Raw genomic sequence first — 27,781 nt, forward strand, 5'->3', positions numbered from 1 at the left:
CTCTCTGGCATTTGCTGGTTCGATTGGAATGACTTTGGTTATTCTTGGATGTGCATTACCACAGTATCAGTAAGTTATCATGATTTAATTCTTTGTTGAAGATTACACTTATTTATTTTCTAATTTTTCTTTATTGCATGTTTTTAGGTGACTTCTATTCTAGGGATACAATTAATTCCTGTGTTCTGATGTTTTGAGATGGCATCTTTTAGATTTTGTTGTAAAAGTAGGCAGTGTATTGCGGTTTAGAGAGAATGGAACAACATGAACAATGCCTACCATTTTAATGTTTGATGTAAAGAATGGCACAACTTCTAAAACAAGTAAAGTTACTGCAGGTTTCCTAGAATTTTGTAGCTGTGAGAAATTTATCTGTATACATTAGAAGCCTGATATAACGCGGTTCTAGGGAGACATACAGTTCCTTGCCTCTCTCCTGCTATAGCTATATATCGCAGTATATCAGAAGGTGGCTTGTAGAGGGACAAATTACAGGGCGGGAGGTTAAGAAAAGATACTACAACATACTATTCATGTGATAAACTTGCCTGTGATTCAGTGTTCTTCACGTGATCAACTACTTTGAGTTTCACTTACAGAATATGCTTTCCTTTTCTGCAACATCACGTGCATGCAGGGAACTTGAAATTAAATACTATGGGCGACAGTAGTGTACTATTGTCTAAGAGGGTAGGTGGAGTAAGGGCATTTTTGTTGGCTAGTTCCAAGAGCACAGTTGCTTGACATGGCAAGAATTCATAGGAAGTTCAGGAATTGTTTGTTTCCAGTTGCTTCTGTGATATCCAAGGAATGCAGTCCTACACCTCCCAAGGTCAAGACCATAACAGGTTCTGTGCTGTACTGTTTTCTGTTGACTGGGACCTTGAAAGGCTGAAAGGATTGCTGAGTTACTGTGTTAGCATGATTGTTGCTGTGAAATGACAACATACCAGATAGTTAAATTTACTGACCACTATAGTACACTGTCTGGAACTACTGTATGTATAGGTGGCATCGGGAGAAAGTGTGTTCTAACCTTACATTGGCAGTCTTGAAAATGGTATTCATGGTTTCCCATTTTTAAGCTGACTCTCAAAAATAAGAATTTCACTAACAAAATTAATACTGTATATTCGTGGGGGTGCATACTCTTCACCATGTTTAACCCAAATCCATGGTATATCGAACTGCATTATATTGGGCTTCTACTGTAGTTAGTTTATTCCTACTGTACTTATAAAATGTCATGAATTTTCTGATTTGAAACGTGACATTCACCTGCCTGTAAGTCTTTGTTTTCAAATAGCTTAAGGAATATTGTAGAGTCATATACACAAGAAAAGTTCTGCATCACATATGAAGTATATAGATATGCCACTTCACTAAAATGGGTTTGATTTGAACAATTATTAATACTTTTCCAAACAAGGTTACATCATTGGTTTCTCATTTGGAGATTTTCTAGTCCTTCTTGGCTGTGTTTATATTATGTAGCACTTCCCCATGTGCTTGAGCTGTCTTAGCATTACATCCACAAGATCACCAAAACTATTCTTGGTCTTACAGACTCTGTACATGGTCAGTCAGGATGTCCATAAACAGCTCGTTTCCATGGGATTCATGTCTGGGCAACAGGCAGAGACTAGAACTAAAAAGGAAGGGGTTAACGATAACTGCACGATAGAAATGGAAGTTATTGTTCATTAAGTCATCACCGACCTCGATAGCTGCAGTCGCTGAAGTGCGGCCAGTATCCAGTAATCGGGAGATTGTGGGTTCGAGCCCCACTGTCGGCAGCCCTGAAGATGGTTTTCTGTGGTTTCCCATTTTCACACCAGGCAAATGCCGGGGCCTTAATTAAGGCCACGGCCGCTTCCTTCCAATTCCTAGGCCTTTCCTATCCCATAGTCGCCATAAGACATATCCATGTCGGAGCGACGTAAAGGAAAAAAAAAACAAAAACATTAAGTCATCTCCGAGATGCTGACAATATGGTGCTTGAGTGGAGAATGTCATCTCTGTACATTAAGGCATGAGAGTGGTATGGTATCCCTGTATAATGCCACTCCCGGACATCAATGAGCCTCTACCTTGCTGTGCATATCAAGGACAGTGTCTGTTATGTGCAATATTACCTGCTTGCTTGTAAATACATAGCAGTCATCCAAGTTCAGACATATGCAATGTTCATAGGAAAGCATTTCCTTACACCAGTTCTAAGGAGTCCATTGAGCATGATATTTTGCCCATTTGAATTTTTTTGAGGTACTGTATAAAAGCTGGACCTTACCAAGCTGTGACCGCACATGTTAACATGCTGTGGCTATGGAACCAAACTCCACATTGGGGGACAAGTGGGTTCAAACCCTGCAATCAGCTATCCTGAGAATGTTTTCTATGGTTTCCCATTTGCACTTCCAGGAAAATGCCGAGATAGTTCATATTATAGGCTGCTACTACTGATTCCTTCCACCTCCTTACCCAATTACATTCACCCTCATTTCATCTTCATTAGCTCCTCAGCTGAGGTTGGCACCTGGCAGGTCATCTGATCACAAGAACATGACATAGATTTCCTCTCATCTCTTCCTTGATCCTGTATCAGGAATGGGATTAACTGGTAGACATGCATACATAAAGGCTGGAACTTGACATGGCCATTGGTTTTATTCTATGGCCATTGGAAATACAGATTGACATCATACTGAGTGTTCCTACCAGTTCGATTAGTCACATGGTGTCCTGCTGCCACCATGAATGGCAAATTTAGTCCTGAAGCATTCAGCTTGGGGTTCTCTAAAGCCGACAATTAGTGACGGCAGTCATCAACTACTGTTGGTTGGTCTGAAACAATTCCATGTTCAAACTACAGTACATAATTTTGATTTAGTTGCTCTTGTAGAGCAACTTACCTTATTGATAATCCTTCTTGATGTGAAATGATCAAATGTTGATGTCCTTCTTGCCATCATGGAACTCGACTATGTTGTTCAGAACATGTCTCGAATGCTTGCTTATTGGTGTTCTAACTCGAATTGAAATGTTGCTTATCATTTCAATTTGCTATTCTCTCTAAGAGTAGGGCTGCACCTAGATGTGATGTTTGCAAACAAACTTTAGGGTTGACTGTCTGGTCTTTAAATGAACATTTCTGGGAGTGATGCAAAAAGTTTTTTTTGTGTGTGTAGTTGTTACCAACATATAAATCAATCATTTAACTCTGTCATCATTGATGTGCATTTAAAGCTGTCGCCCAGGTGGCAGATTCTCTATTAATTGTTTGTCTGGTCCTTTCTTAAATGAAGTTAGAAATTTATTGAACATTTCCCTTGGTAAATTATTCCTAACCCCAATTCCTCTTCCTGTAAAAGAACATGTACCCCAATTTGTTCTCTTGAATTTCAGCTTTATCTTCACACTGTGATCTTTCCCATTTTCAAAAGCTCAACTCAAGCTTATTTATCTACTAATGTCACTTCATGCCATCTCCCTACTGATAGATCAGTGCATCCTGCTTAGTCGAGCTGCTCAAGTCTTCTCAGTCTGAAGTTTGCAGCATTTTTTTGTAACACTACTGTTTTGTTGGAAATCATCCTGAACAAATCATGCTGCTTTCCTTTGGATCTTTTCCAGGTCTCGTATGATGTAATTCTGGTATTGGTCCTATACCCTGGAATCACACTAATTGGGGTCTTACTAGAGACTTACATGTTCTCTCCTTTACATTCTTACTTTAAAACAATAACGACCACCACCTCCACCACTGAATGCTCTCATAACCATATGAAGAGATCTGTTACCTTTATTTATAATCCCATTTAAGTGATTTTCCCAATGAAGATCTTTTCTTATATTAACCCCTGACTACTTGGAGTGACCTCCGTGAGGTACATTAATTCCATCAACGCAAAATTAAAACTGAGTCTGTTTTTCCTCTTGATGGAACTTACAACCTGCAGAAGTCCTTATCTGTGATATAATTTATATATACATATAGGTCATATAGGTCATATAATTTATATACATATAGGTCCATTAATACTGCCTCATGGGGGCCCCTTCTTAAGGATCAGATAATGCATCATCATCAAAATAATACAACTTCCAGCTGTTGGCCAGGTCTGTTTAGATAATGCTTCACTTTCTCTAATCCTTGGAGTTCTGTTTCCTAGAAATTTAGGCACGCATTCAACCACTTTTTTGTTGAGTCCAATTGCCCTAATTTTCATCAGCAGTTCAGCAGCCCTGATGATGGCTTTCCATGGTTTCCTATTTTCACACCAGGCTGTACCCTAAAGTAACAATAATATATAACGGGTGATTGTTTGGTCCACCCTGTCAATATATTATTAATATTTGAAGAATTTATACGTATACCTGTTATACATTATTGTTATTACGAGTCAATACGGACCAGTTAAGGACTGATATGGTCAAGTTTGTCGACTTTGTACCCTAAAGGCTATGACCGCTTCCTTCCCACTCCTAGGCCTTTCCTATCCCATCGTTGCTATGAGACCTATCTGTGTTGGTGCGACGTGGAACAAATTGTAAAAAATACAAGTAAAAAATAAAATTCATTAGCTTTACTTTGTCAAAAGCTTTGGATAGGTCAGTAGCAGCGATACCCCTCAATTAGAGCCACACTGGAATAATCATTCCGAAATGAACTGTCTTCTATCAAACTATTTACTACTTTTTCAGACCTATTAATATAATTAGAAACAATGCTTTCCCATGCAACACGTCGAGCTGACTGGCCTGTAATTATCTGCTTTATATTTAACGCCCTTTCCCTTGTACATTGGGGTACTACAGCCACTCTCCATTCATTTGGTATAGCTCCTTCATGCAAACAGTAATCAGATAAATATTTCAGATCTGGTACTATATCCCAACCCATTACGTTTAGCACAGTATATTCCCAGAAATCTTTCAATCTCGGATGCTTTTCTGGTTCTCAACTTTGGTATCCTTTTGTAAATATATTATCATAGGTAATATTTAGTACTTCACCAGTAGCAGTAACCTTCTACACCTTGACATTCTTCTTATATCCAGCTATCTTTACATTTTGCTGACTGAATACTTATGCTTCTGTAAGTTCTCGTATGTACAATCCTCTGGTTCATTTATGGTCCCTCACGAACCTACTACGCTGGCGTAGCAGGGGGAGAGGTGATACTCCCACGTGGCGCGTCCCAGGTGGCGGATAAGGAGGGTCCTAACCGGCTTGCCGGTGGACTTGAGGGAAATAAAATACCTCTCGCGGACCAAACACACTACCCTCTGCGGGTGGGGGACGCACATGTAGAATACACCCGCGGTATCCCCTGCCTGTTGTAAGAGGCGACTAAAAGGGGCCGAACGGGCTCTCAACTTGGGAGCGTGGGTTGGCGACCATGGGGCCCTTAGCTGAGCCTTAGCCTTGCTTCCACTTACTTGTGCCAGACTCCTCACTTTCGTCTATCCTGTCCGACCTCCCTTGGTCGAAACTAGTACCGTATAATTTTGTAATCTTGTGAATATATTGTATTGAAAAGGTGGAAACATTTAAGTTATTATTATTATTACTTATATATTGTTCAATACGGACCAAAAACATGAAATTCATAACCATCAAAGTATTAGAGCATTCGAGGTCTAGGGAGTCTTTCATTTTCACACCCTTCGTGGCCCTTGCCTTTCTTCGTCCGTTACTTCATTCTTCGAAGTGACGGATCCCTTCTTTCTTCTTTTTTCTCTCTCTCTACTCTCTGTGGATGGGGGACGCAGACGAAAAATACACCCATGGTATCCCCTGCCTGTCGTGACAGGCGACTAAAAGGGGCGACCAAGGGATGATTGTCTTAGAACCATGAAACTACTTTTGATTAGTACCATCACGTGTGGAACACCATGGGTCGCCTTTACTTGCGAGTATTGCCACTGTGTTAGATACACAATAGGTTTGTGATTCGTAGCAGCAGAGGGTGTGGACTGTAGGTTTCCAGTACCCGTTAGTCGTACCCATGTGAGCAACACCATGGGTATGGGTGTAGCCTGTGAGTTGTATCACTATGTGAGCGACACTGTGGGTCTGCGTTGCCTGTGATTGGTACCCACTATGTGAGGAACACCACGGGAATACTGGTGCCCGTGATTAGTACACCTAGGTGAGGAACCTCATCAGTTTGCCTTGGCTGTGAGTGGCGCCACTGTGTGAGAAACACCATAGGTCTGCGTTACCTGTATGAGGCACAATACGTGCGAGTAGTACCATAATGTTTGGAACACCGCGAGTTTACGCTACCTTTGATTAGTACCGCGAGAAATACCATGGTTCTCCTCTACTATTGATAAGTGCTATTATGCGGGATTGTTGACATAGATATTGGCCCATTTAGACAAGCATCATCGATTCAGGATTGGGCTTTGGAAGCAGTCCCTTGGTCAGTAATATTGTTTCTGGGAATGTGAGGCATTGTGCGCCTTATCCACTGATTGTTTTAAATTCATATTCATCAGTTCATTCCTCAACATATTTTGAATTCTGGTCAGTGGATGAATTTTTTATTAATTTTAAATTGTAATCTCATTTTGTCTCATTTTGTACCATAGGGGCCGATGATCTAGATGTTAGGCCCCTCTAAACAACAAGCATCATCATCATTTATGGTCCCTGGAATGTCCTGCTTGGAAAGTACCTATACATACCCTTCCATTTTTCACTAAAATTTATATGACTGCCAGTTATGTTTGCCATCATATTTTTATTTTTTGCTAAATTCAATTTTCTAGTAAGTTCTTTCAATCTCTCCTTATTTTCACAATCATTTCTTACCATCTTTAAAGGTACATACCTGTTTCACACAGTTGCTTGAAACCCATCTCTTAGGCTGTTTACATAAAAAACTCAAAACATTTCCACCAATCATATTTGCTTTTTAAAAATTCTGTAATGTCAGTCTTATCAGCCATGTGATATTACAACCTTTCTATCACATTTATTGTTAACTATGACAAAAACAACTTTATGATCACTTACACCGTCTATCACTTCAGTTTCTCTATAAAGCTCTTCTTGTTTTATCTGCACCACATCAAAATATTTTTCCCTCTAGTTGGTTCTGTCACTTTCTGATTCAGCTATCCTTGCCAGATCATGTTTTCATTCATTCATTCATTCATTCATTCATTCGAATTACTTCCCCAGTTAATATTTGATAAATTGAGGTCATCCGCTACGGTCGTGTTTCACGCTGTATCATTCCCCAGATCCTGATTATCTTATCAAGTAATTCTGCATCAGCATCACCCTTTTCAGCTTATCAAGTAATTCTGCATCGGCATCACCCTTGTCAGGTGTGTATAAACCAAAAACATAAAGTTGCCTATTATCTTTAGAGATGAGCCTTACACCTAAAATTTTACATTTCTAATTTCGTAGCTTGCAAATTCTTCTTTCACCAGTATGAATACCCCAGCTCCAACCGTTCAAATTTTGTCCCTATGATAAACACCCCAGTTCTGTGAGAATCATCATCATTTCTTCGCTCCAGCAAGCCGGGTGCGGTTGTGTACAAGTCTCCTCCAGTTTGTTCTATCCGTCCACAGAAGCTGCTCATATATGCGACACCATTTCACATCTCTAATTTCAAGGTCCTTCATTATCTATTTTACCCAAACATCACAAGGTCTTCTTTTTGGCCTCTTCCCAGGAGCATTGTGGTCTAAGTATGTTCGAGGAGTCCTGTGAGGGTTCATGCTTTTTATGTGACCATACCCATATTATTATTTCACAGCCATGATTCAACTCTTGTTAATTCTAGTAAGAGATGCTTATAATTATGGACAATAGTTTTTTCTAATTTAACCCGTGAGGGGTCGCATGCCGAGTGTAACGTCAGGAGTTGCGTACGGTCGTTTAGATTGGAAATCAATAAAATACCAAATGCTTACATAATATGCTATTTATTGTTACAATAATATAAGGTAATACTATTTAAACACAGAAAACTCCTTTTTAACATAATTATAATAATGAGATTGCCTTTTGCTGATGAAATTGAAAATAAAAATTCAAGTTCTGTTTATGGAAAATACTTTTAAAATGATGATGATGATCATCATCGTCATCAGTTTGTCCTTCCAGCGAGCCGGGTAGGGTGTTCGAAAACAAGCGTCTTCCAAAGTTGCCTATTCAGAAAGATTTTGTTGTCCATGACAGATTCCCAATTCCATCCTCTTCTCTCCACGTCTTCCCTCAGTTGGTCCATCCATCTTCTTCTTGGTCTTCCAGCTAGTCTTCTACCTGTTATTCTCTTTTCCAAATAAGCACATGGTAACCATGTGCTATTCATTCGTTTAACATGCCCAAACCATTTAAGTCTAGATGACCTAAGTCTTTCCTCCATCTATTCATTTAGTCCTAGGTTAGATCGGATCTCATCATTTTTCACGTGATCAAGTAGTGTCCTTTAGAGGGCAGTTCTAAGAAATTTCATTTCACAGGCTTGAATCCTACTACAATCCTTTGATGTTAGTGTGCAGGTTTCCAGAGAATGTGTAGGGATGGGAATGAAATATGACTTGTACAGGGTTACTTTTGTTCTTTGTGGAACCTTCTCATCCCATAGTAGGTGTCTAAAATAGTATGTAAAAGTTAGAGCCTTTGGTTACTCTGTTATTTCTATCTCAGCTGTATTATTACTAGTCACTACGCTTCCCAGATATCTGAATTGGTGTACTACTGCAACTTGGTGGTCCTGTATTTTTTTGTTGAATTCTGTATTATGTCTGCTGATTTTCAATGTTGCTGTTTTTGATGGGTTCACTTTCATTTCATAATCATCAAACTTCTTATACCATGCATTCAGATTATTTTGCACTCCATCCTCTGTTTCAATCCCATATTGCCACATCGTCTGCAAACACCGGAGCCTGAAGATCTTTATTACCTTTTCCTTTTAGTTCCTTTAAAAGGTATCCATAACTTCTATGAATAGAAGGGGTGATAAGGCACTTCCCTGTTGTACTACTTTGGTTGTACTGAACCATTCAGAGTGACCATCTCCTATACTGACACAGCTTTTGCAATTAGTATATAGCATTTGGATGTTCCTTATAAGGTGCTCTGGTGCACCAAGTTTTCTAAGCCTTTTCCAAATAGTTGATCTAGGAACATTATCATTACCATTTCATTTAACACAAATCTAGACAATGCTCCTTCTCCTTATACTCTACAATGAGTGATAACAGTGCACTTTCCGCATTATAAATAAGTCTGCGCTGTAAGTCGCGTATGGTTGAATAGACCGGAGAGAGGTAATGTGAGGAATCGCGTGCGAACGAAACGACCGAATAGCCAGCTTGTCTCTTACTGAAGGAGTGAAGAGGGATACCAGTGGTGTGGATGAGTCCATTGAAAGGTACTGAGGTGGAGGAAGTATAATAAACAGTGTTCGCGGAAGGATTGATCAGAATAAGTAGAAATCGTTGAAACAACCGGATGCGACCCCTCACAGGTTAAAAAAAGTGTATCACTTTGGAATGGAACCAAAACCATTATTATATTGTAACATTTTAATGTCTGTTATGGAAATTCCGTTGTAAATTTAGTGATGAAAGTGCAGAGATGCTATTTCTATTCTAAATGTGATGCTTTCTCTGTTTTTAGAGTTTGGTGGACATTTTTTGTTGTCCTTTTTTATCTTCTGTCTCCCCTACCAACTTTAATTGCTCGACGCTACAATGAGAACTCTGGATCTAGCACAATGGCTGCGTATGAATTGGCTATCTTTATCACCATGGGCTTCGTTGTATCATCATTTGCTTTACCGATTGTTTTAGCCCGATCACCGTCTCCTGAACCTGTGGTAAGAAATTGTCTTTCTATGTATTTATTTTTAAAGCCACTTTCTCAATTAGGGAAGCTGCTCTTACATGGCAAGTACTTGGAGGTAAACATTTTTGCGTGCATTTTAGGTTTACATGATCACCGCATTGTTACTATAATTGTATATAAGCAGTACTGATAAAATTATGGCCTCTTGGTGTCATTTTGATGGGGAATCGATGTCTTATGCCTTTAATGAACCAACTACCTGAAGACAACTTGCTTTGCTATATATTTTTTTTGTACATCCTTGCAGTTTTCTCTATATAACACAGAGGATATGCATTAAAAGACCACTCTTTTTCTGTTTCTTTTATTTTTATTCTTTTTGCGGGGTGCATACCGGTACCAAGTAATTTAATCAAAATACAGTCTTATTTGTTGTCTCGTCTGGTGCATGCACAGCAGATTTTCTGCTTGTTCGACACGTGAGAAAGCAATATATAGCTGACCATGTCAAAAGCATGAGTTCATTAAATGAACTCCGCAATAGTGGAATATTTGACCCCATGTCTTATTGATAGTCATACTATGAGCTAATCTCGCTAAAAAATTGTAATCGTTAGAAACAAAATGACAAATCATTTGAGATCAATGGAATTCTAGGTATGAAGACTGATTTTCCTTTGTTTTTGCCAGTTAGGATTATTGCTTCAATTATATTCAAGAATTACAGAAAATACTGACAGATGTACTCAAGCAGCAAACTGTTTATGGTTCTGAGATCACCATACTCCTGCCAGATGAACCAAAGATGGTATATAAAACAAAGTTGTACACATCACAACCTTCTAGAGTACATTCCCACTCTAATCCTTCTAGTATATTCTTACACATTTTAATTCATTCAATGACAAAGTCAGACACTTTTAAGCCTCACTTCTCCCATACCACCACAGCTATAGACACGCAACCATTATAGTGTACGATGGAAGACTTGATGCTAATACCACACACAAACACCGGTGGTCTGCGGTGGGTAATTGTGGTTGCAAGGCAAAATATATGGACTCATACACTTATATGTATAGTCAACCAATTTCAACTCTCACATCACCACAGCTACCAACACGCAACCACTATAGTGTACGATGGGAGACTTGAGACTACTACCATGCACAAACACCAGTTGTCTGTGATGGATAGTTGTAGCTGCAAGGTGAAATATACAAACACACACGTCTATTTTTATATGTAGTCTGCCACTTTCAACCCCCATCTCTCCCACACCACCATGGCTTGCTACACACAACCACTATAGTGCTCGATGGGATACTCGAGGCTACTATCACACACTAACACCAGTTGTCTACGGTGGGTATTTGTGATTGCAAGGTGATATATATGGACACACAAGTCTATATATATTCGATCACTTTCAATCCCTACATCTCCCACACCACCACAGCTACCGACATGCAACCATTATAGCGTATGACGGGAGGCTTGAGACTACTACCAAACACAAACACCAGTAGTCTGCGATGGGTAGTTGTGGCTGCAGGGTGAAATATACGAACAGTCTATTTTTATGTGTAATCGGCCACTTTCAACCTCCATATCTCTCGCACCACTACAGTTCCAAACACACAACCACCATTAGTGCACGATGGGAGACTTGAGGCTACAAAGACACACAAACACCAGTGATCTGTGGTGGGTAGATTTGGCTGCAAGGTGAAATATATGGGCACACACATCTATTTATATACAGTGAAACCTTGTTAAGACAACAAAAAAATGAACATGTTAAGCAAGAAAACGTACTACAGAATGTACACTAGCGTCAGAAAGTTCAGACTCGCCTATGAAAATTAATGTATTTCTTAAATAATTGTTTTCTGTGTGATAAGTGGTATTTTAGTTCTGTTATGTATGGATGCTTTCAGCACTTTCATAAAGCTATTTCAGTGCATAGTGCGAGATTTTACTTTATCTTTTCAAAGAAGTTGACAGGTTTATGGTCCCCAGCTCTTAATGCCTGCTTCTACCTGGATAATTTCCGGCCCTTTTCCAGGTGTCTCTCACGTGATTATTTGTCCTTCTTGTTTCCTCGCTGTCTTGGAAGTCGACAGTTAGCCTATAGAAGTTATCCTGAGCAGTTGTATGTTAATCTCTGTACCAGATGGTTTATTTCCTACATTGTTATTATCTGGGCATAACTACGGTAACAACATAATTCACACAATCGAATATGGGGAAGAAGGCTGATATAACCCAAGAAAACAGAGCCAAGGCTTGTGCTTATAAAGAAATTGGGTGGTCGAACTGAAAAATTGCGAAAAAATTGAAAATTTCAGAGTGCAGCGTTCGCAGAGCAGTGAAACACAGAGAGGAAACGGATAGTCATGAGGATCGACCACCCAGTGGACGTTCAAGGAAGTCTTCTAAAAGTGAAGATAACTGTATTTTAATCCTCAGCAAGTGTGACAGAAGGCGTACAGTGGTAGATATTTACTCAGAGATAAATAAAACAAGAGAACAACGTGTGTTAAGAGTCTGTCCTCCAATTGAAAATTTAGTTGGTCACCCTACCTTAGAACAGCTTGGTAATCCTCAGTAAGATGAAACCTTGCGATTTTGAATTGAATTACCTCATCCTATCAGCAAAATTTCTGTCCTGGTCGAGATGTAGAAATGAATGAATTATAATAACATACATACATACATTATCATTATAGACTGTTATGCCTTTCAGCGTTCAGTCTGCAAGCCTCTGAGAATTTACTAAACGTCGCCACAATCCTCGATTTGCAACTAGATTTGCGGCCTCATTTAGTTCTATACCTCTTATCTTTGAGAAACCGAGTCTAACCATCATCGTCTTGGTCTCCCTCTACTTCTCGTACTCTCCATAACAGAGTCCATTATTCTCCTAGGTAACCTATCCTCCTCCATTCGCCTCACATGACCCCACCACCGAAGCCGGTTTATGCATACAGCTTCATCCATCGAGTTCATTCCTAAATTAGCCTTTATCTCCTCATTCCGAGTACCCTCCTGCCATTGTTCCCACCTGTTTGTACCAGCAATCATTCTCGCTACTTTCATATCTGTTACTTCTAACTTATGAATAAGATATCCTGAGTCTACCCAGCTTTCGCTCCCGTAAAGCAAAGTTGGTCTGAAAACAGACCGATGTAAAGATAGTTTCGTCTGGGAGCCGACTTCCTTCTTACAGAATACTGCTGATCGCAACTGCGAGCTCACTGCATTAGCTTTACTACACCTTGATTCAATCTCACTATATTACCATCCTGGGAGAACACACAACCTAAATACTTGAAATTAACGACCTGTTCTAGCTTTGTATCACCAATCTGACATTCGATTCTGTTGAATTTCTTACCTATTGACATCAATTTACTCTTTGAGAGGCTAATTTTCATACCATACTCATTGCACCTATTTTCAAGTTCCAAGATATTAGACTGCAGGCTTTCGGCACAGTCTGCCATTAAGACCAAGTCGTCAGCATAAGCCAAACTGCTTACTACATTTCCACCTAACTGAATCCCTCCCTGCCATTTTATACCTTTCAGCAGATGATCCATGTAAACTACGAACAGCAAAGGTGAAAGATTACAGCCGTGTCTATCTCCTGTAAGTACCCTGAACCAAGAACTCATTCTACCATCAATTCTCACTGAAGCCCAATTGTCAACATAAATGCCTTTGATTTTAATAATCTACCTTTAATTCCATAGTCCCCCAGTGTGGCAAACATCTTTTCCCTCGGTACCCTGTCATATGCTTTCTCTAGATCTACGAAACATAAACACAACTGCCTATTCCTCTCGTAGCATTTTTCAATTACCTGGCGCATACTGAAAATTTGATCCTGACAGCCTCTCTGTGGTCTGAAACCACACTGGTTTTCATCCAACTTCCTCTCAACGACTGATCGCACCCTCCCTTCCAGGATGCCTGTGAATACTTTGCCTGTTATACTAATCAATGAAATACCTCGATAGTTGTTGCAATACTTCCTGTTCCCTTGCTTATAGATAGGTGCAATTACTGCTTTTGTCCAATCTGAAGGTACCTTACCAACACTCGACGCTAATTTTACTACTCTATGAAGCCATTTCATCCCTGCCTTCCCACTATACTTCACCATTTCAGGTCTAATTTCATCTATTCCTGCTGCCTTATGACAATGGAGTTTATTTACTATCCTTTCCACTTCCTCAAGCATAATTTCACCAACATCCTTTTCCTCCTCCCCATGAGCTTGGCTGTCTGCAACACCACCATGATGATTTCCTTTTACATTGAGAAGATGTTCAAAATATTCCCTCCACCTCTCCAGTGATTCCCTGGGATCTATTATGAGTTCACTTGAATTACTCAAAACACTGTTCATTTCCTTTTTCCCTCCCTTCCTAAGATTCTTTATTACTGTCCAGAAAGGTTTCCCTGCTACTTGACCTAGCCTTTCCAGGTTATTACCAAAATCTTCCCATGACTTCTTTTTGGATTCAACAACTATTTGTTTTGCTCTGTTTCTTTCATCTACGTACAACTCCCTGTCTGCCTTGGCCCTTGTTTGGAGCCATTTCTGATAAGCCTTCTTTTTATGTTTACAGGCTGCTCTCACTTCATCATTCCACCAAGATGTTCGCCTTTTCCCATCTTTACTCACAGTTGTTCCTAGGCATTCCCTTGCTGTTTCTATTACAGCATCCCTGTATGCCACCCATTCACTTTCTATATCCTGAACCTGCTTACTGTATACGGTTTGAAACTTCTCACTAATCATATCCATGTACTTCTGTCTAATTTCCTCGTCCTGGAGACTTTCTACCCTTATTCGTTTGCAGACAGATTTCACTTTTTCTACCCTAGGCCTAGAGATACTTAGTTCACTACAGATCAGATAGTGGTCTGTATCATCGAAAAATCCGCGAAAAACTCGTATATTCCTAATAGATTTCCTGAATTCAAAGTCTGTTAAGATATAGTGTATTATGGATCTGGTACCCCTAGCCTCCCATGAGTAGCGGTGAATAGCCTTATGCTTGAAGAATGTATTCGTAACAGCTAAACCCATACTAGCACAGAAGTCCAGCAAACGCTTCCCGTTCCCATTAGCTTCCATATCTTCCCCACATTTACCAATCACCCTTTCGTATCCTTCAGTTCTATTCCCAACTCTCGCATTGAAATCGCCCATTAGCACTATTCTATCGTTGCTGTTGACCCTGACCACGATGTCACTCAATGCTTCATAAAACTTGTCAACTTCATCCTCATCTGCACCCTCACATGGTGAATACACGACAGAATTCTTGTCCTAATTCCTCCTACTGACAAATCTACCCACATCATTCGCTCATTTACGTGCCTAACAGAAACTATGTTGCGTGCAATGGTATTCCTGATAAAGAGCCCTACCCCAGACTTTGCCCTTCCCTTTCTAACACCCGTCAAGTACACTTTATAATCTCCTATCTCTTCCTCATTATCTCCCCTTACCCGAATATCACTTACTCCTAGCACATCCAGATGCATCCTCTTTGCTGCCTCAGCCAGTTCTACCTTCTTTCTTCCATAAGCCCCATTAATATTGATAGCTCCCCATCGAATTCCATTTCGTTCGCCAAGTTGTTTCCAAGAAGTCCCTCGCCTGTCAAATGGGAGTGGGACTCCATTACTCCCATAGGTCCGAGGCTTGCTTAAAGTGTTCTGAGCTCGGTAAATTCATGAAGCAGGATGCTGCCCTACTTGCACATAGTCCAAGTGAGGATCTCTCCTCTAACGGGTTATGGACCACCGGTGAATTGTATAGTCCTAGCCGCCTGAGCACAAGGAGGGCCACGACTCAGAATGTGTCCGAGATGTCTATTCCTATTCCATAGCAACTTGTATCCCGACTCTCAGGACCACTTACTAGGCCACTCAGCCGTTGCCCATGGTTCACGAACTAGGATGTGACTACAGTAACCCACAATAATAATAATAATAATAATAATAATAATAATAATAATAATAATAGTTATTTGCTTTACATCCCACTAACTGCTATTACGGTTTTCGGAGACGCCGAGGTGCCACAATTTAGTCCCGCACGAGTTCTTTTACGTGCCAATAAATCTACCGACATGAGGCTGACTTATTTGAGCACCTTCAAATACAACCGAACTGAGCCAGAATCAAACCTGCCAGTTTAGTGTCAGAAGGCCAGCACCTCAACCGTCTGAGCCACTCGGCCCGGCTTGAATGAACTTAAGAGGGATAGGAGATCTTTAAGATAACACTTTGCCAAGAACATTAAAGACTTAAAAGAGAGTTCTTACATTGAGAACAATTCCCGAATTTCTTGATTTACTTATTTCAGATCTGGTGGCCATGATCATTAGTGTTGAAGTCTAAAAGGTCTGACACTGTGGTTAGCTGGTTTGAATCCCGTTGGTCGAAAAAAATTTTCACCATCAGAATGTTGGCTGGCAGGGTAGGGGAGGTGGTGGTAGACGATTTTTAATCACTAGATTAAGTGCCAAAAGCCTGGATTGCCGGGCGAGTTGGCCGTGCGGTTTGGGACGCGCGGCTGTGAGCTTGCATCCGGGAGATAGTGGGTTCGAATCCCACAGTCGGCAGCCCTGAAGGTGGTTTTCTGTGGTTTCCCCAGTTTCACACCAGGCAAATGCTTGGGCTGTACCTTAATTAAGGCCACGGCTGCTTCCTTCCAACTCCTAGGCCTTTCCTATCGTACGTCGCCATAAGACCTATCTGTGTCGGTGCAATGTAAAGCACCTAGCAAGCCTGGATTAAATTCCAAACCTCTTCACAGTGCTCACATAGAGTGAGGGCATATGATGCTGTTGATGGTGATTCGTCCATTGGATGGGGACGTTAAGCCTTGATTAGACCCTGTGGAGCTATTTGACAGGAGTAGGTAATGTGCTGGCACCGAGTCTTACCCTCTCCCTTCCTGTTGTCATATACCACATCATTCATTTCATTTCATTAAGTCCTCTGATGAGGTTAACATCAGGAAGGGCATCCAGTCATAAAAGCCTGCTACAAGAGATTCATCTCACCTCATACCTGACCCCATAGAGAAACGGGACAAGGGTTGGACAAACAAAAGTATTCAAGCTCGTTAGGTCTTTTCAGTCATAAATTATTTGTATTCTGCCCAGTGTGGTAGTGAGCTAATCATATATTTATTCTGGCATGTGTAAATATATTTGGGTATTATATTATTTCAATATTTGATATTATCACATGTTGTTCCAAATATTGTGTTAAAATCTTCTGAAATGTTTTGATAAGCTTCTTGCATATGTGTTTTGATTGGAACAGTTTCCCTTATTGCATGTTAGTATTTAATCCAAGATATTTAGACATTTTGTTTATTTCTATATGATCTATAGGATTGTAACAGGTCACTAGGTCTGATACGTAAATGGATGATATCATAATAGCACAAGGCCTCTGGATAGACCTGGTGTAGGTCTTTTCGAGTTGATGTCCTATGGGGTACCTGAGTTTATGATTATGTTCTATCTGCTCAGATCGATTTCTGATGAGATACGGTATGCTGAGCACATTATCTCTCCTGGTATTGGCTCAATCAAGACTTTTACTTTCATTTTCCTGTCTTGTTGCCATCCTTGGGTTTGGCAACATGAAAATGACATATGAATAATGCTTGCTCTGCCATTCATCATGCAGTCACTCCCTATGATGAATGGTGTGAAAGTGTTGAAAGGATTGGATGGTGAATGTGTTTCAATAGGCTTTCACTTTCTGGCACAGCGAGGAAAGCAACAGGAAACTACCTCTCATCTCATTTTCCAATTATGCCTCTTCAATGACAACTAGGCTACTTGTGACAGTTGATGGTGGATCTGTTAAGGTTCCAACCAGCTTCGACTGAAGACTCGACATACACATGCTTTTTACTAAAAGGATTTGTTTCTGAGCAGTATTGTTAGTGTAGCAAAGTGATTTTACTAGAATTCTTGGGCACACCTATTATTATTAGTATTCTTCTTGTTAAGTCTGTGTAAGCTTATTATATTTGTTTTATTTTGCAATAAATATTAAAATTATCTTGACTTATTTAACAGCTTTGTTTATTACTTGTCTTGTGTTTTACTGGGTTTTTAATCATCTCTTGAATTTTTTTTTCTCTGCTAATGAAGCATTTTATTCACCACTTTCTGATGTCCTTAAAAGTCAGCATTTCCAAGATGAAAGTGATGTCAGTAGGGAAGAAACCTAAGAGGTAGGAAATACAGAACTGGAACAGGTGAATCATTTCAGGTATTAATATGTGTATTCTCCCAAATATACTAAGCAACATTGAATCAAGATACAGCAAAGCTAATGCAGTGAGCTTCGCAGTTGTGATCAACAGTATTTTGCAAGAAAGAAGTCAGCTCCTGGATTAAAATATCTTTACACTGGTCTGTTTTCTGACTGACTTTGCTGCACTGGAGTGAAAGCTTGCTGGACTCAGGATATGTTATTCATAAGAACAATTGCAGATACAAGCAGGTGGAAACAATAGCTGGAGGGTACTCTGAATGAGAAGGCAAAGGTCAAGTTAGGAATGATCATTACAAATGAAGTTGTACGTATAAACCAGCTTCGGTGGCGTGGTCATGAGAGGCGAATGGAGGATAATTGGTTACCAAGGTGAATAATCATCTTGGCCATAGAAGGGAACAGGAGTAGAAAAAGACCAAGGCAGTGATGGTTACTCAGTTTTTAGAGGTGTGGAGTTAAACAAGGTCACAGAGGTAGTAGGAAATAGAAGATTGTGGGAACACATTGTTAATTCAGACTTGCAGACTGAACACTGAAAGGCATAACAGTTTATAATGTATGTATGTATCTCCCTTCTTTGATTCTGTAATGCCAGTGAATGATTTCTTCATATGCTTGTTTTTCCTAAAAAATTTTGTTGTTTGTATTTACTGTTTCTAGATCAAATGGGGAGCCTGCTATCTAACATTAGCAGGGAATGTGGTTGTGTATGCGACACTGGTTGGATTCTTTTTGACATTTGATGCGGAAGATGCAGACTACATTATGTGGTGATCAGATTTGTGTGGACTGGGTGATTGAGGCAGTTAACTGTTGGATGGCAGGAAGAAATCTTGCCACCATTGCACTGACTTTAAGATTTGTATTGTGATTATTGTAGAGAAACTTTACTTAATTTGTTACTTTGCTGGAAGAATATTGGAAGCAATATTAGGAGGTTTCTCTAACAGTATATTGAAGGAATATACTATGTATAAGTATATTAAAGTAAATGGAAGGAAATTCAACAGAAGGCTTGTTAGTCATATATTGATATAGTCTTAATGAATTGTTGATTTGTCTCTGAACATTACGGTGGCACTCTACTGTGATGTTTCATGAAACTTTATTTAAGTTTGTTATGTAACATGCAGTTGTGGTGAATTGTAAGTAACTTTTATATATTGCAGTACGTTAGTCAGGCCTTTGTATATTATACAGACTTTAAAAGTACTAATGATTCTGAGTATCAATTGTTGTTGGGTGGATGTATTTCTGATTGTGTTAATTATTATTTAAATCATTAGATAAAAGGTAGAATTATCTTTCTTTCAGTCATTGAATGGTTGCATCATTGTGAATTGTTGTGGAAGACTTATTTTGTATTATTCATTGTGGTATTGAATTTATGTTAGTATCTGATGTTTGGTATGATTCCGTATCTGATATTATTTTTAGGAATATATTTTTTCTTAATTAATATTTATTGAATTTTGTGATTTGTTTATATTTTTAAATAGTTAGTTTCTAATGGTTTATAGTTGCTGAAGTGAGACAGAAGAAATACATTACGATAACAAAGAAAAGTTACAGATAACTTAGTATTTCTGATGTTGTGATAAGTTATTTAAATGCTCATTTCTCTATTTTCTTGGGAATATTTTCTCCTTAAAGAAATTTGAGATTTCTGGACTGGTATTATTCTTCTTCTTTCTGGGATATATTGTATGCTGAATTTTTTTTTTTTGTCAGTTGAATGTGCTAAATTTCTTATTTACCAGTTTTAATGCCCAAGAAGTGAGATTGTTAGTTATGAAATTCATAGATTTATTTTCTCGATGAAATATATATTTCTTTCAACATTATCTTCCCACTGTTATATGGGGTTGGCAGAGTATACAAGGTTACTTGGTAACAAATTAAAGGCTGGATGCTGTTCCTGACACCATGCACTGATCTTACCTATTATTGTCCTTGAGGCACCTGCAGCTGTTGCAGAAAGATTTTACAATAAACTACCCAAGTTGCTGGTATTTGAATTTAGGACACTCAAGACCACTATGACAATGTGCTGCAATGTGATTTATAATACTGTGTCTATCACTTTCTGTATTAATTGATATTTGAGCAAATTTAATTCCTGACATGAGTCTTGTACTGAGCTGAATGTTTAGATATCCAGATTCATGAGACATATACTAAGGAGGTAGTAAGTCAGATGTGGCATGGGGAATTCAAATTCTAGCTTCTGGATGTTGGTCTTCACTAGCAGCTTGTCAGCAAATATTCAAGTAGTGACAGATCAGTCCTACATTATAAATCTTGTTTTAATTAAATTCTTGCATATATCCATCCTCTCAATAAAAAGCAGTGTTCTGTCTCAAAAGCTCGTAAGATAGTGTCATCAATGTGCCGGCCCTGCGGTGTAGTGATAGCGTACCTGCCTCTTACCCGAAGGCCCTGGGCTTGATTCCTGGCTAGATCAGGGATTTTTACCTAGATGTGAGTGCTGGTTCGAGGTCTACTCAGCCTACGTGATTACAGTTGATGAGCTATCTGACGGTGAGATGGCGGCCTCGGTCTAGAAAGCCAAGAATAACGGCCGATAGGATTCATCGTGCTGACCACACGACACCTCATAATCTGCAGGCCTTTGGACTGAGCAGCGGTTGCTTGGTAGGACATGGTCCTTTGGGGCTGTTGTGCCATAGGGTTTTTGTTTGGTTTGGTATAGTGGCAACAATAGCTTATCCCATATCTCTCTACTTCTCATTGATCTGATGGTTCTTAATTAACTAATAAGAATAATTGATTACCTTGTTTTAAATAAAAACTGCTGCACTAGGCATTTCCTCCTATAGGCCCTAAGCTGATGGCAGTTTGGAGAAAAAGGAGTGATTCCAAAATTTACAGAAGTTAGAAGTTTTGATGTCAACAGTACAAAATTACAATTATTAGCTCTAAATGTACTCAGAGATTCACTGTCAATTACTCATAACCATCTAAATAATAATTAGAAATGTGTTTCATTGTATTTCTTGGCTTGTTATCCTCTGTTTAGACAGAACTTAGTGAACTGTCATTCTGTGTTATCTGGGTATCATCTCCTGAGACAATGTCAGCTGTCCATTATTTATAAAGAATGTTTCTTTGAAATGATCTTATCATGTGCCATTTTCCCTGCAATTTCAGCCTGGGATGGACACTTTGGTATTGTCTAGTGGTCTCCATTGTATCAGAATTCTGAAAATACCGGCTCTTTTTCTGTTATTCGGTAAGAGTTGTCCTGTGAGAGTTCAAGTGTAACTTCTTTCAACCTTTTTACTTCACTCTTCCTTGTGCTTGCCGTATATTGATTAAAACTGCAGCAAGGGATAAAATGGAACATACAAGGTCATAGGCTGTTGGCCACACTACATTACTGAATACCAATTGCAAAATTGATTATAATACAATGAAAGAAAGAGGAATTCCAGCACCTAATACTAAAGGAGTATTTATTTCAGTATTTAAAATAGACTTATGTAGGCAATATCATCGGCAATGTCCTTGATGACTCTTTATTGCCTTGTTTCCAGTTAGGTAATGTTATTCTCTCCTGTCATGGATACTGTGACATTTATATTAGTGATGGGTTTAAGCAGTTCATCATGAGCTAAGTAGTTCATTGCTGCTTTTCAGTTTAAGTTTTTCAAATAAATGGATCCATGCCAGTGTTTCACACCTTGTATGACAGGTCATGTTACCCATTGGCAATGCTTCCACTTGATTTTCTCTTTCATCTGTTGTGTCCACTCTTGTTTGATCAAATCCTGTTCTTTTCTCCATCTTTAATGACATTAGCTATGTTAGGCCTCCTAATATTTTCCATTCCTTGTCCCTATCTCTTAATTTTTCTGAGTAGACACTCTTTTTTCAGTCACAAGGCTACTGACTTGGATTTTTTAATGTCCCAATGACTGAATCAACAACAATAATAAACAAATCAATTGTTATGCTAGAGACTCAATATTTTGAATGAACCCTTACCAGCTTGAATTACTTGACCAGATGAACTGGTTAAGTATGTCATTGGTTTTATGTCCTGCTAACTACTTGTACGGTTTTTGGAGATTAACTGGTTAGTTCCATTATTAATTTATATTGCTGTCCATATTACAGCTTTAACATACTCACGCACACCATCTGAGCAGGCTATTTAAATGTCTGGTCCAGCTATTCCAGCTGTTAGTGGGACAGCAAACAACAACAAATTATTTTCACAAGTTCGAAACTAAACAACACCTGGAAACAAAATATTGCACATACCTTAAAGAAGTCCCCTAGTATCACTGGAGGGTGTGGCAGCTAATGTAATACTTCCCTGGGTGAATGGGAGTACAGCACTTTCCACAAAAATAGCGTGTTACACTAATAATTTTATTTTTGAAGCACACTTTGCCCCTTCTTGAGGGGAACTGTACTTTATTTGATAGGGAAACTTCAAGAGAATATGCTCTTTTCTCTTTCCATCTAACCTATATGGTGGATTCTTGGCCAGTGCCCTTTTTGGCAGTAAAATTGCAGGATGTGCACTTGGAGCTGATGAAGTGGAGCGTGCTGAGATGTCGGAGAGACGTGACGGGGCTGATGAAGTGGAGCATGCTGAGATGTCGGAGAGAGGTGACTATTTGTATGTCGGGTTCACTTTCTTCCTGGAGCTAGTTCCTAACTACTGTCTGCATGAAATTCAGGTTTTTTTTTTTTTTTTTTTTTTTTTTTAGGATATGAATTCTGAAAGAGCCAAAATGCATTAAAAAGTGAGCAGTACAGTAAATAAAAGAAAACATTTTTTGGACACTTCACTGTTTTCCTCATGAAAGGATAGTGTCAAGTACTGGTCTGCAGTATCAACACCATGCATGTGTTGATTGTAGTCAGTCACAGACTCTGGTTTCAGTTGTTCCCCCCCCCCAGATTTGTTCGTTTCAACTATTTCTGCCAAGTGGATAGTAGTTACGATAGTAATAACCTTTTTGTCCGTCAGAGAAACAAGCAATACATCCTCGTCCTTCCTGAAAGTCATTTTGACCCATTTGAGAATTGCCTGGTGTACACCCCTATTTGACCATGTTGTTCCACATACGGCAGTGTTCTGTTCCTGTAATTGTTTCGCGAGTCCAACACTGTTGTAAAAAACTGTGCACCACTTGCATCATTATATCATGAGTTTACAGATATACCCCGTGTTAGTCTTACAAACCATCCTCACTAAAATCCCATACTTTTATTATTTTACCGGGGTTGTATAAGCAGAATCTTAGGCGCCTTCTCCAGGCTAGCATTCCCTCATCTAGAGCAATTTTCTGTTTGGGAGTATAAAGCTCTGTAAACCTGTCACACAGTTTCTGTAAAATGGGTCTTATTTTATATAATTTGTCAGTGCTTTACTTGTATCCGCTGCTGTTACTGAAGTGGAGAAATGACGGGACACTTTCAAAACGATTTTGTGACATAGTTTTTTTGAGTGGAGGAAATTGGATCTTCTGTCCAATACATTCTGAGTGATGGTTTACTAATTATGCTGGTAGTGAGCATCAAACCCAGGAATTGTCTCATTTCTGGAACAGTCACCGGAGTCAAGGTTTGTGTAAGAGAATGCTTAGAGAAGGGACATGGTGCATCCCTGATTACCTGACTGGCATACAGATTTGTTTGTTCGCACAGGTATTCGAGAAATTCAGCTATGAGAAATAGATTTACAAATGACATCTCTTTACAGTTGCCTGTTTCAATATTTAGACCTGGTTTAGCCATAAATGGGATAGCAGAGGGGCAAATTAAGGGGAACCTTCAGGTACTGTGCTTTCTGTCACATGTCCAGAAAAGTCTTCTTCACCGTCATCACTGTCACTCTCACTTAGTTCAGGAATTAGTTCATCACCTGAGTCTTCGTTGCATAGGATGTCGGCAATTTTGTCAACACTTATATTGTCCCTAAACACCATGATTACACTTCAGAACGTGACTATACACATGGTTGTGCAATCAAACTAACTATGCAGCTAGCTCGGCCGACACGAGCCTTCGTTCAGAAACAGAATTTTTAAAAGTATGTAGGAAGGGAAAATCTCCAAGGCCATGTGGTTTCTGTTGAGTAGAAAAAGGTAGAATCATTGTCGCATATATTTGTGACAAAAATAAACCACAGCTGTGTAGGAACGGCTACAGTTCAAGGTTGCGCTTATCTGGGCTAACTCTGATATGGTCCGGAGCATGAACACACGCTATAGGCAATTGGATACGGGAGTGAATGTGTTAAAATGACTAATTTTTTTAATAGCGTTCGTTCATATATTGTCTGGCTCCTTGGCTGAATGGTCACCGTACTGGTCTTCGGTTCAAGGGGTCCTGGGTTCAATTCTGGCCAGATTGAGGATTTTAGCCACATTTGGTTAATTCTTCTAGCTCAGGGGCTGGATGTATGTGATAGTCTTAATACATATCTTTATTTACACACAGCATATTCACTACTAACCATCACAGAAACATGCAGTAGTGAATACATCTCTCTGCATGGGATTGACATCTACAAGGGCACCGTCTGTAAAACTAGGCTTTAATCCACGTTAGTACTGGCCCCAGATAACTGGGAAATGGCCCGAGAAAGAAAAATAAGTATTCATTTATACACTTAATGTACTCTGTTTTTTCTTTTTCTGAAGGAGAATGATGTGGTTTATTAGGCAGTGCATAACTCTTTTATTTAGAATATCATGTGTTGTTTTAATGTCTATGAAAATCATCTAATACTTTGTTGATACCATCATCTGGTCTGTATGTTGATGCTGTTTTTCTTCTTCTCACTTTGAACTGTTGCAGTCAGGTAGATGATGCGTACATTTTCATGCGTAAAGTTGGTAAATACTTATGAGGACTACTGACTTGTAATTCAGGATCTCTGTTGTCAACTCAGTTTTTAATTTTTAAAAATGTAACTCTCATAAATTCTCAGTACCTATGGTATATACTCTTTTTACTTAAAGTATCCAGAAGTCTCTTTTAAACCTTCCGATTTCTCTAAGCAATTTTTACATTACGGCTATTAATTATGGTATCATTTTGAATGAAAGACAAATCACTTTATATTTATCTAATAAATATGCCATATGATTGGTTAGAAAACTGGTTGATCCTACAAAAATATAAATCATTTGTAGTTTTTGGGTAACTTGTAAGGTCATTTTTAATATTGTACAGTGGCATAGAATAATTTAATTATTAAAACATAAATACTAGTTAAAAAATTGTGGCCGCATTAAAGGATCTTAAACTTATACTACGAATTTCTGTGGTGCCTGGAGCTACTTTTGATCATTTTGGTTTTTGGCTTGGGTTTTGAGGGCATTCCTGACACTGGATGATATTTTATGTGTAAATTTGGCCCCACACAGTCATTCAAACCTTGGTTGTCAAAGTGGAAAGCCGGCCATTAAGCCCTTGTGTCAGTGTCATCCTTACATATTATTGACAACCTTATTAAACTAAAAATATGCTATTTAACTGCATTTTAGGATTGTTAGCACTTAAACTATTTTAGTTACCGTTTGGACAGTTATTCCAGTAGTATTGTAGAATTGAGAAGATTGGACTTCCAGTATTTTGGATGTTACATTAGTTGCATTTTAATTTAATTTGATGTGGCTATTTCTAGCCTGATAAGGCAGACTCTCTGACAAGGGTGGGCGGCATCTGGTGTGTGTATAAAACTGCGTGTTATTGTAGTGAAGGATTGTGGTGTGTGAGTCGCAAGAATATTGGGGACAGTACAAACACATATCCTGAGCCAAGGGAATTAACCATATAAGGTTAAAATTTCTGCCCTGGCCAGGAATTGAACCTGGGGCTCTCTGAACCAAAGAGCACGATGCTGACCATTCAGCCAAAGAGTCAAACAGTAGTTGTAGTGAAGATCACCTAATAACATGGGAAGGTTTAAATGATACTGCTGTCCGTAAATTTCTACACCAAACTTATTTTATTATATATATTAAAGGGATGATGATAAAAATGTTTCTCTTTGCAGAAAAAATATCCATACTTACAGCTTTTTACTGGATTTCTTATGAATCTCTATTTGCTGAACTCTTATATTGAGATACTTCTATGATACTTTAAAAATAAAAAATGTTAATGACACATTGGAATGGGGTTTCTAATCTTATGAGATAAAGCAACAGGTTTATCAGCACCTTTTAACACTAGTCACAAGAGAAGGTTATGGCTCTTCAAGAGTGGTGGTGGTGGTGGTGGTTATTGTTTTAAGAGGAAGTACAATTAGGCAACCATCCTCTATATAACACTAATCAAAGAAAGAAAATGGAATGGATCTGACACTTGGAAAAATGACGGTGCCAGCCAGTTAATTCCTGGAAGGGCACGAAAATGAAAGACTCCCTAGGCCTCAAATGCTCTAATACCGTCGGGGTCAGAAAAGAACAAGAGTTAACCAAGGGAGGTCGGATAGGACAGATGAAAGTGAGGAGCCTGGCACAGTGGGGGGTGACTCTCCAAGAAATAAGGGTATGGGCTAAAGAAGGGGAAAGGCCATGAAAGGTGTGAAAATGGAGACATCCTTGATCTTGTATTCTTAATGCTGTCAGGGCCAAAAGAGAGCAACAGTAATAATAATGACGTATGGTCTGCGGAGAAGCATGGTGCAGATCTTTCGAGTTGCTGCCCATGGGTGACCTGCGTGTGTCTGTGAAGCCCCAGATTACCTGGCATGAAATGTAACGTTGAAGATGGCGCGCAACCCCTCCCCCCCAGAAGCCAGAGGAATTAACCATTGAAGGTTAATCGAGTACTTATCTTCAGTTTACTTGTTTATTTTGTACTAAAGCAATGTGTGTTGTAGGACTGCTGTTTGGCAGTAAGGTGCTGTGCTACTGTTTATCTGGAAATATATGAAAAGCCTCGGATTATCTTTATCTGAATTAAATAATCTTAAACATTATTAAGGATTTACTTGGTATTTCTTGTAATAGGGAGTCAGTCCTATACTGAACTATGCATACTGATATTCAACAATACAAGAAATTGTGTTCTTGTTTCAGGATCCATGTGGTCATTTATTATTGTAAGCTGATATCATTTTAAAAACTGGTTATTTTTCTGCCAACAGAAACAAGTTACTTTTCCTGTAATTTTAGTGAATTACCTGATCTTTATTTTAATGTTTATTCGTATAGAATCTGCAGAAGAGTTAGAACATTTCTACTGAAATTGGACAGAAGAGAGAATTTATCAACAAATTTTTGTTGAGTTAGAATAGTTGTGTTATAATTCAGTATTTGTTAACACTATTGTGCATACCTTAACGTGTGTGGAATGCAGCACTGAAAGTTATAACTCAGAATTTGCGTTTGATCTTGGGTATTAATTAATTAATTCATTATAACCAAATATAATTCAAACACTTCATATGTATAACAATAGCAGTAGAATGCTTGCAGACTATTAAATGTGTTGTGTGTATATATATATTGTATGTATGTAATCCAGATTCTCATTCTTTGTTCTGTTTTGTTTGTGGTTTGTCCATTAAATCAGTTTGTATGAATTGTATCATAAAAGGAAGTACATTAAATTATGTTTTACTTTTTA

The 27,781-nt window shown here is 38.8% G+C and overlaps 1 protein-coding gene across 2 annotated transcripts; it reads left to right on the plus strand.

The window, feature by feature from the left end:
- LOC136873831 (leptin receptor gene-related protein) lies at positions 1-27,781 on the plus strand. Of its 2 annotated transcripts, XR_011018260.1 has the most exons (4): positions 1-69; positions 9,659-9,857; positions 18,818-22,753; positions 22,799-27,781. XR_011018260.1 is itself a non-coding variant. In XM_067147095.2 (3 exons), the coding sequence occupies exons 1-3, from the start codon at positions 29-31 to the stop codon at positions 18,929-18,931; spliced, it is 354 nt and encodes a 117-aa protein (XP_067003196.2). In that variant the 5' UTR covers positions 1-28; the 3' UTR covers positions 18,932-27,781. The 2 variants fall into 2 exon arrangements, 1 of the variants encoding a protein (XP_067003196.2); XM_067147095.2 differs by having other exon boundaries at positions 18,818-27,781.

Source organism: Anabrus simplex, chromosome 5, assembly GCF_040414725.1.
Source record: "Anabrus simplex isolate iqAnaSimp1 chromosome 5, ASM4041472v1, whole genome shotgun sequence".
Classification (NCBI taxonomy): domain Eukaryota; kingdom Metazoa; phylum Arthropoda; class Insecta; order Orthoptera; family Tettigoniidae; genus Anabrus; species Anabrus simplex.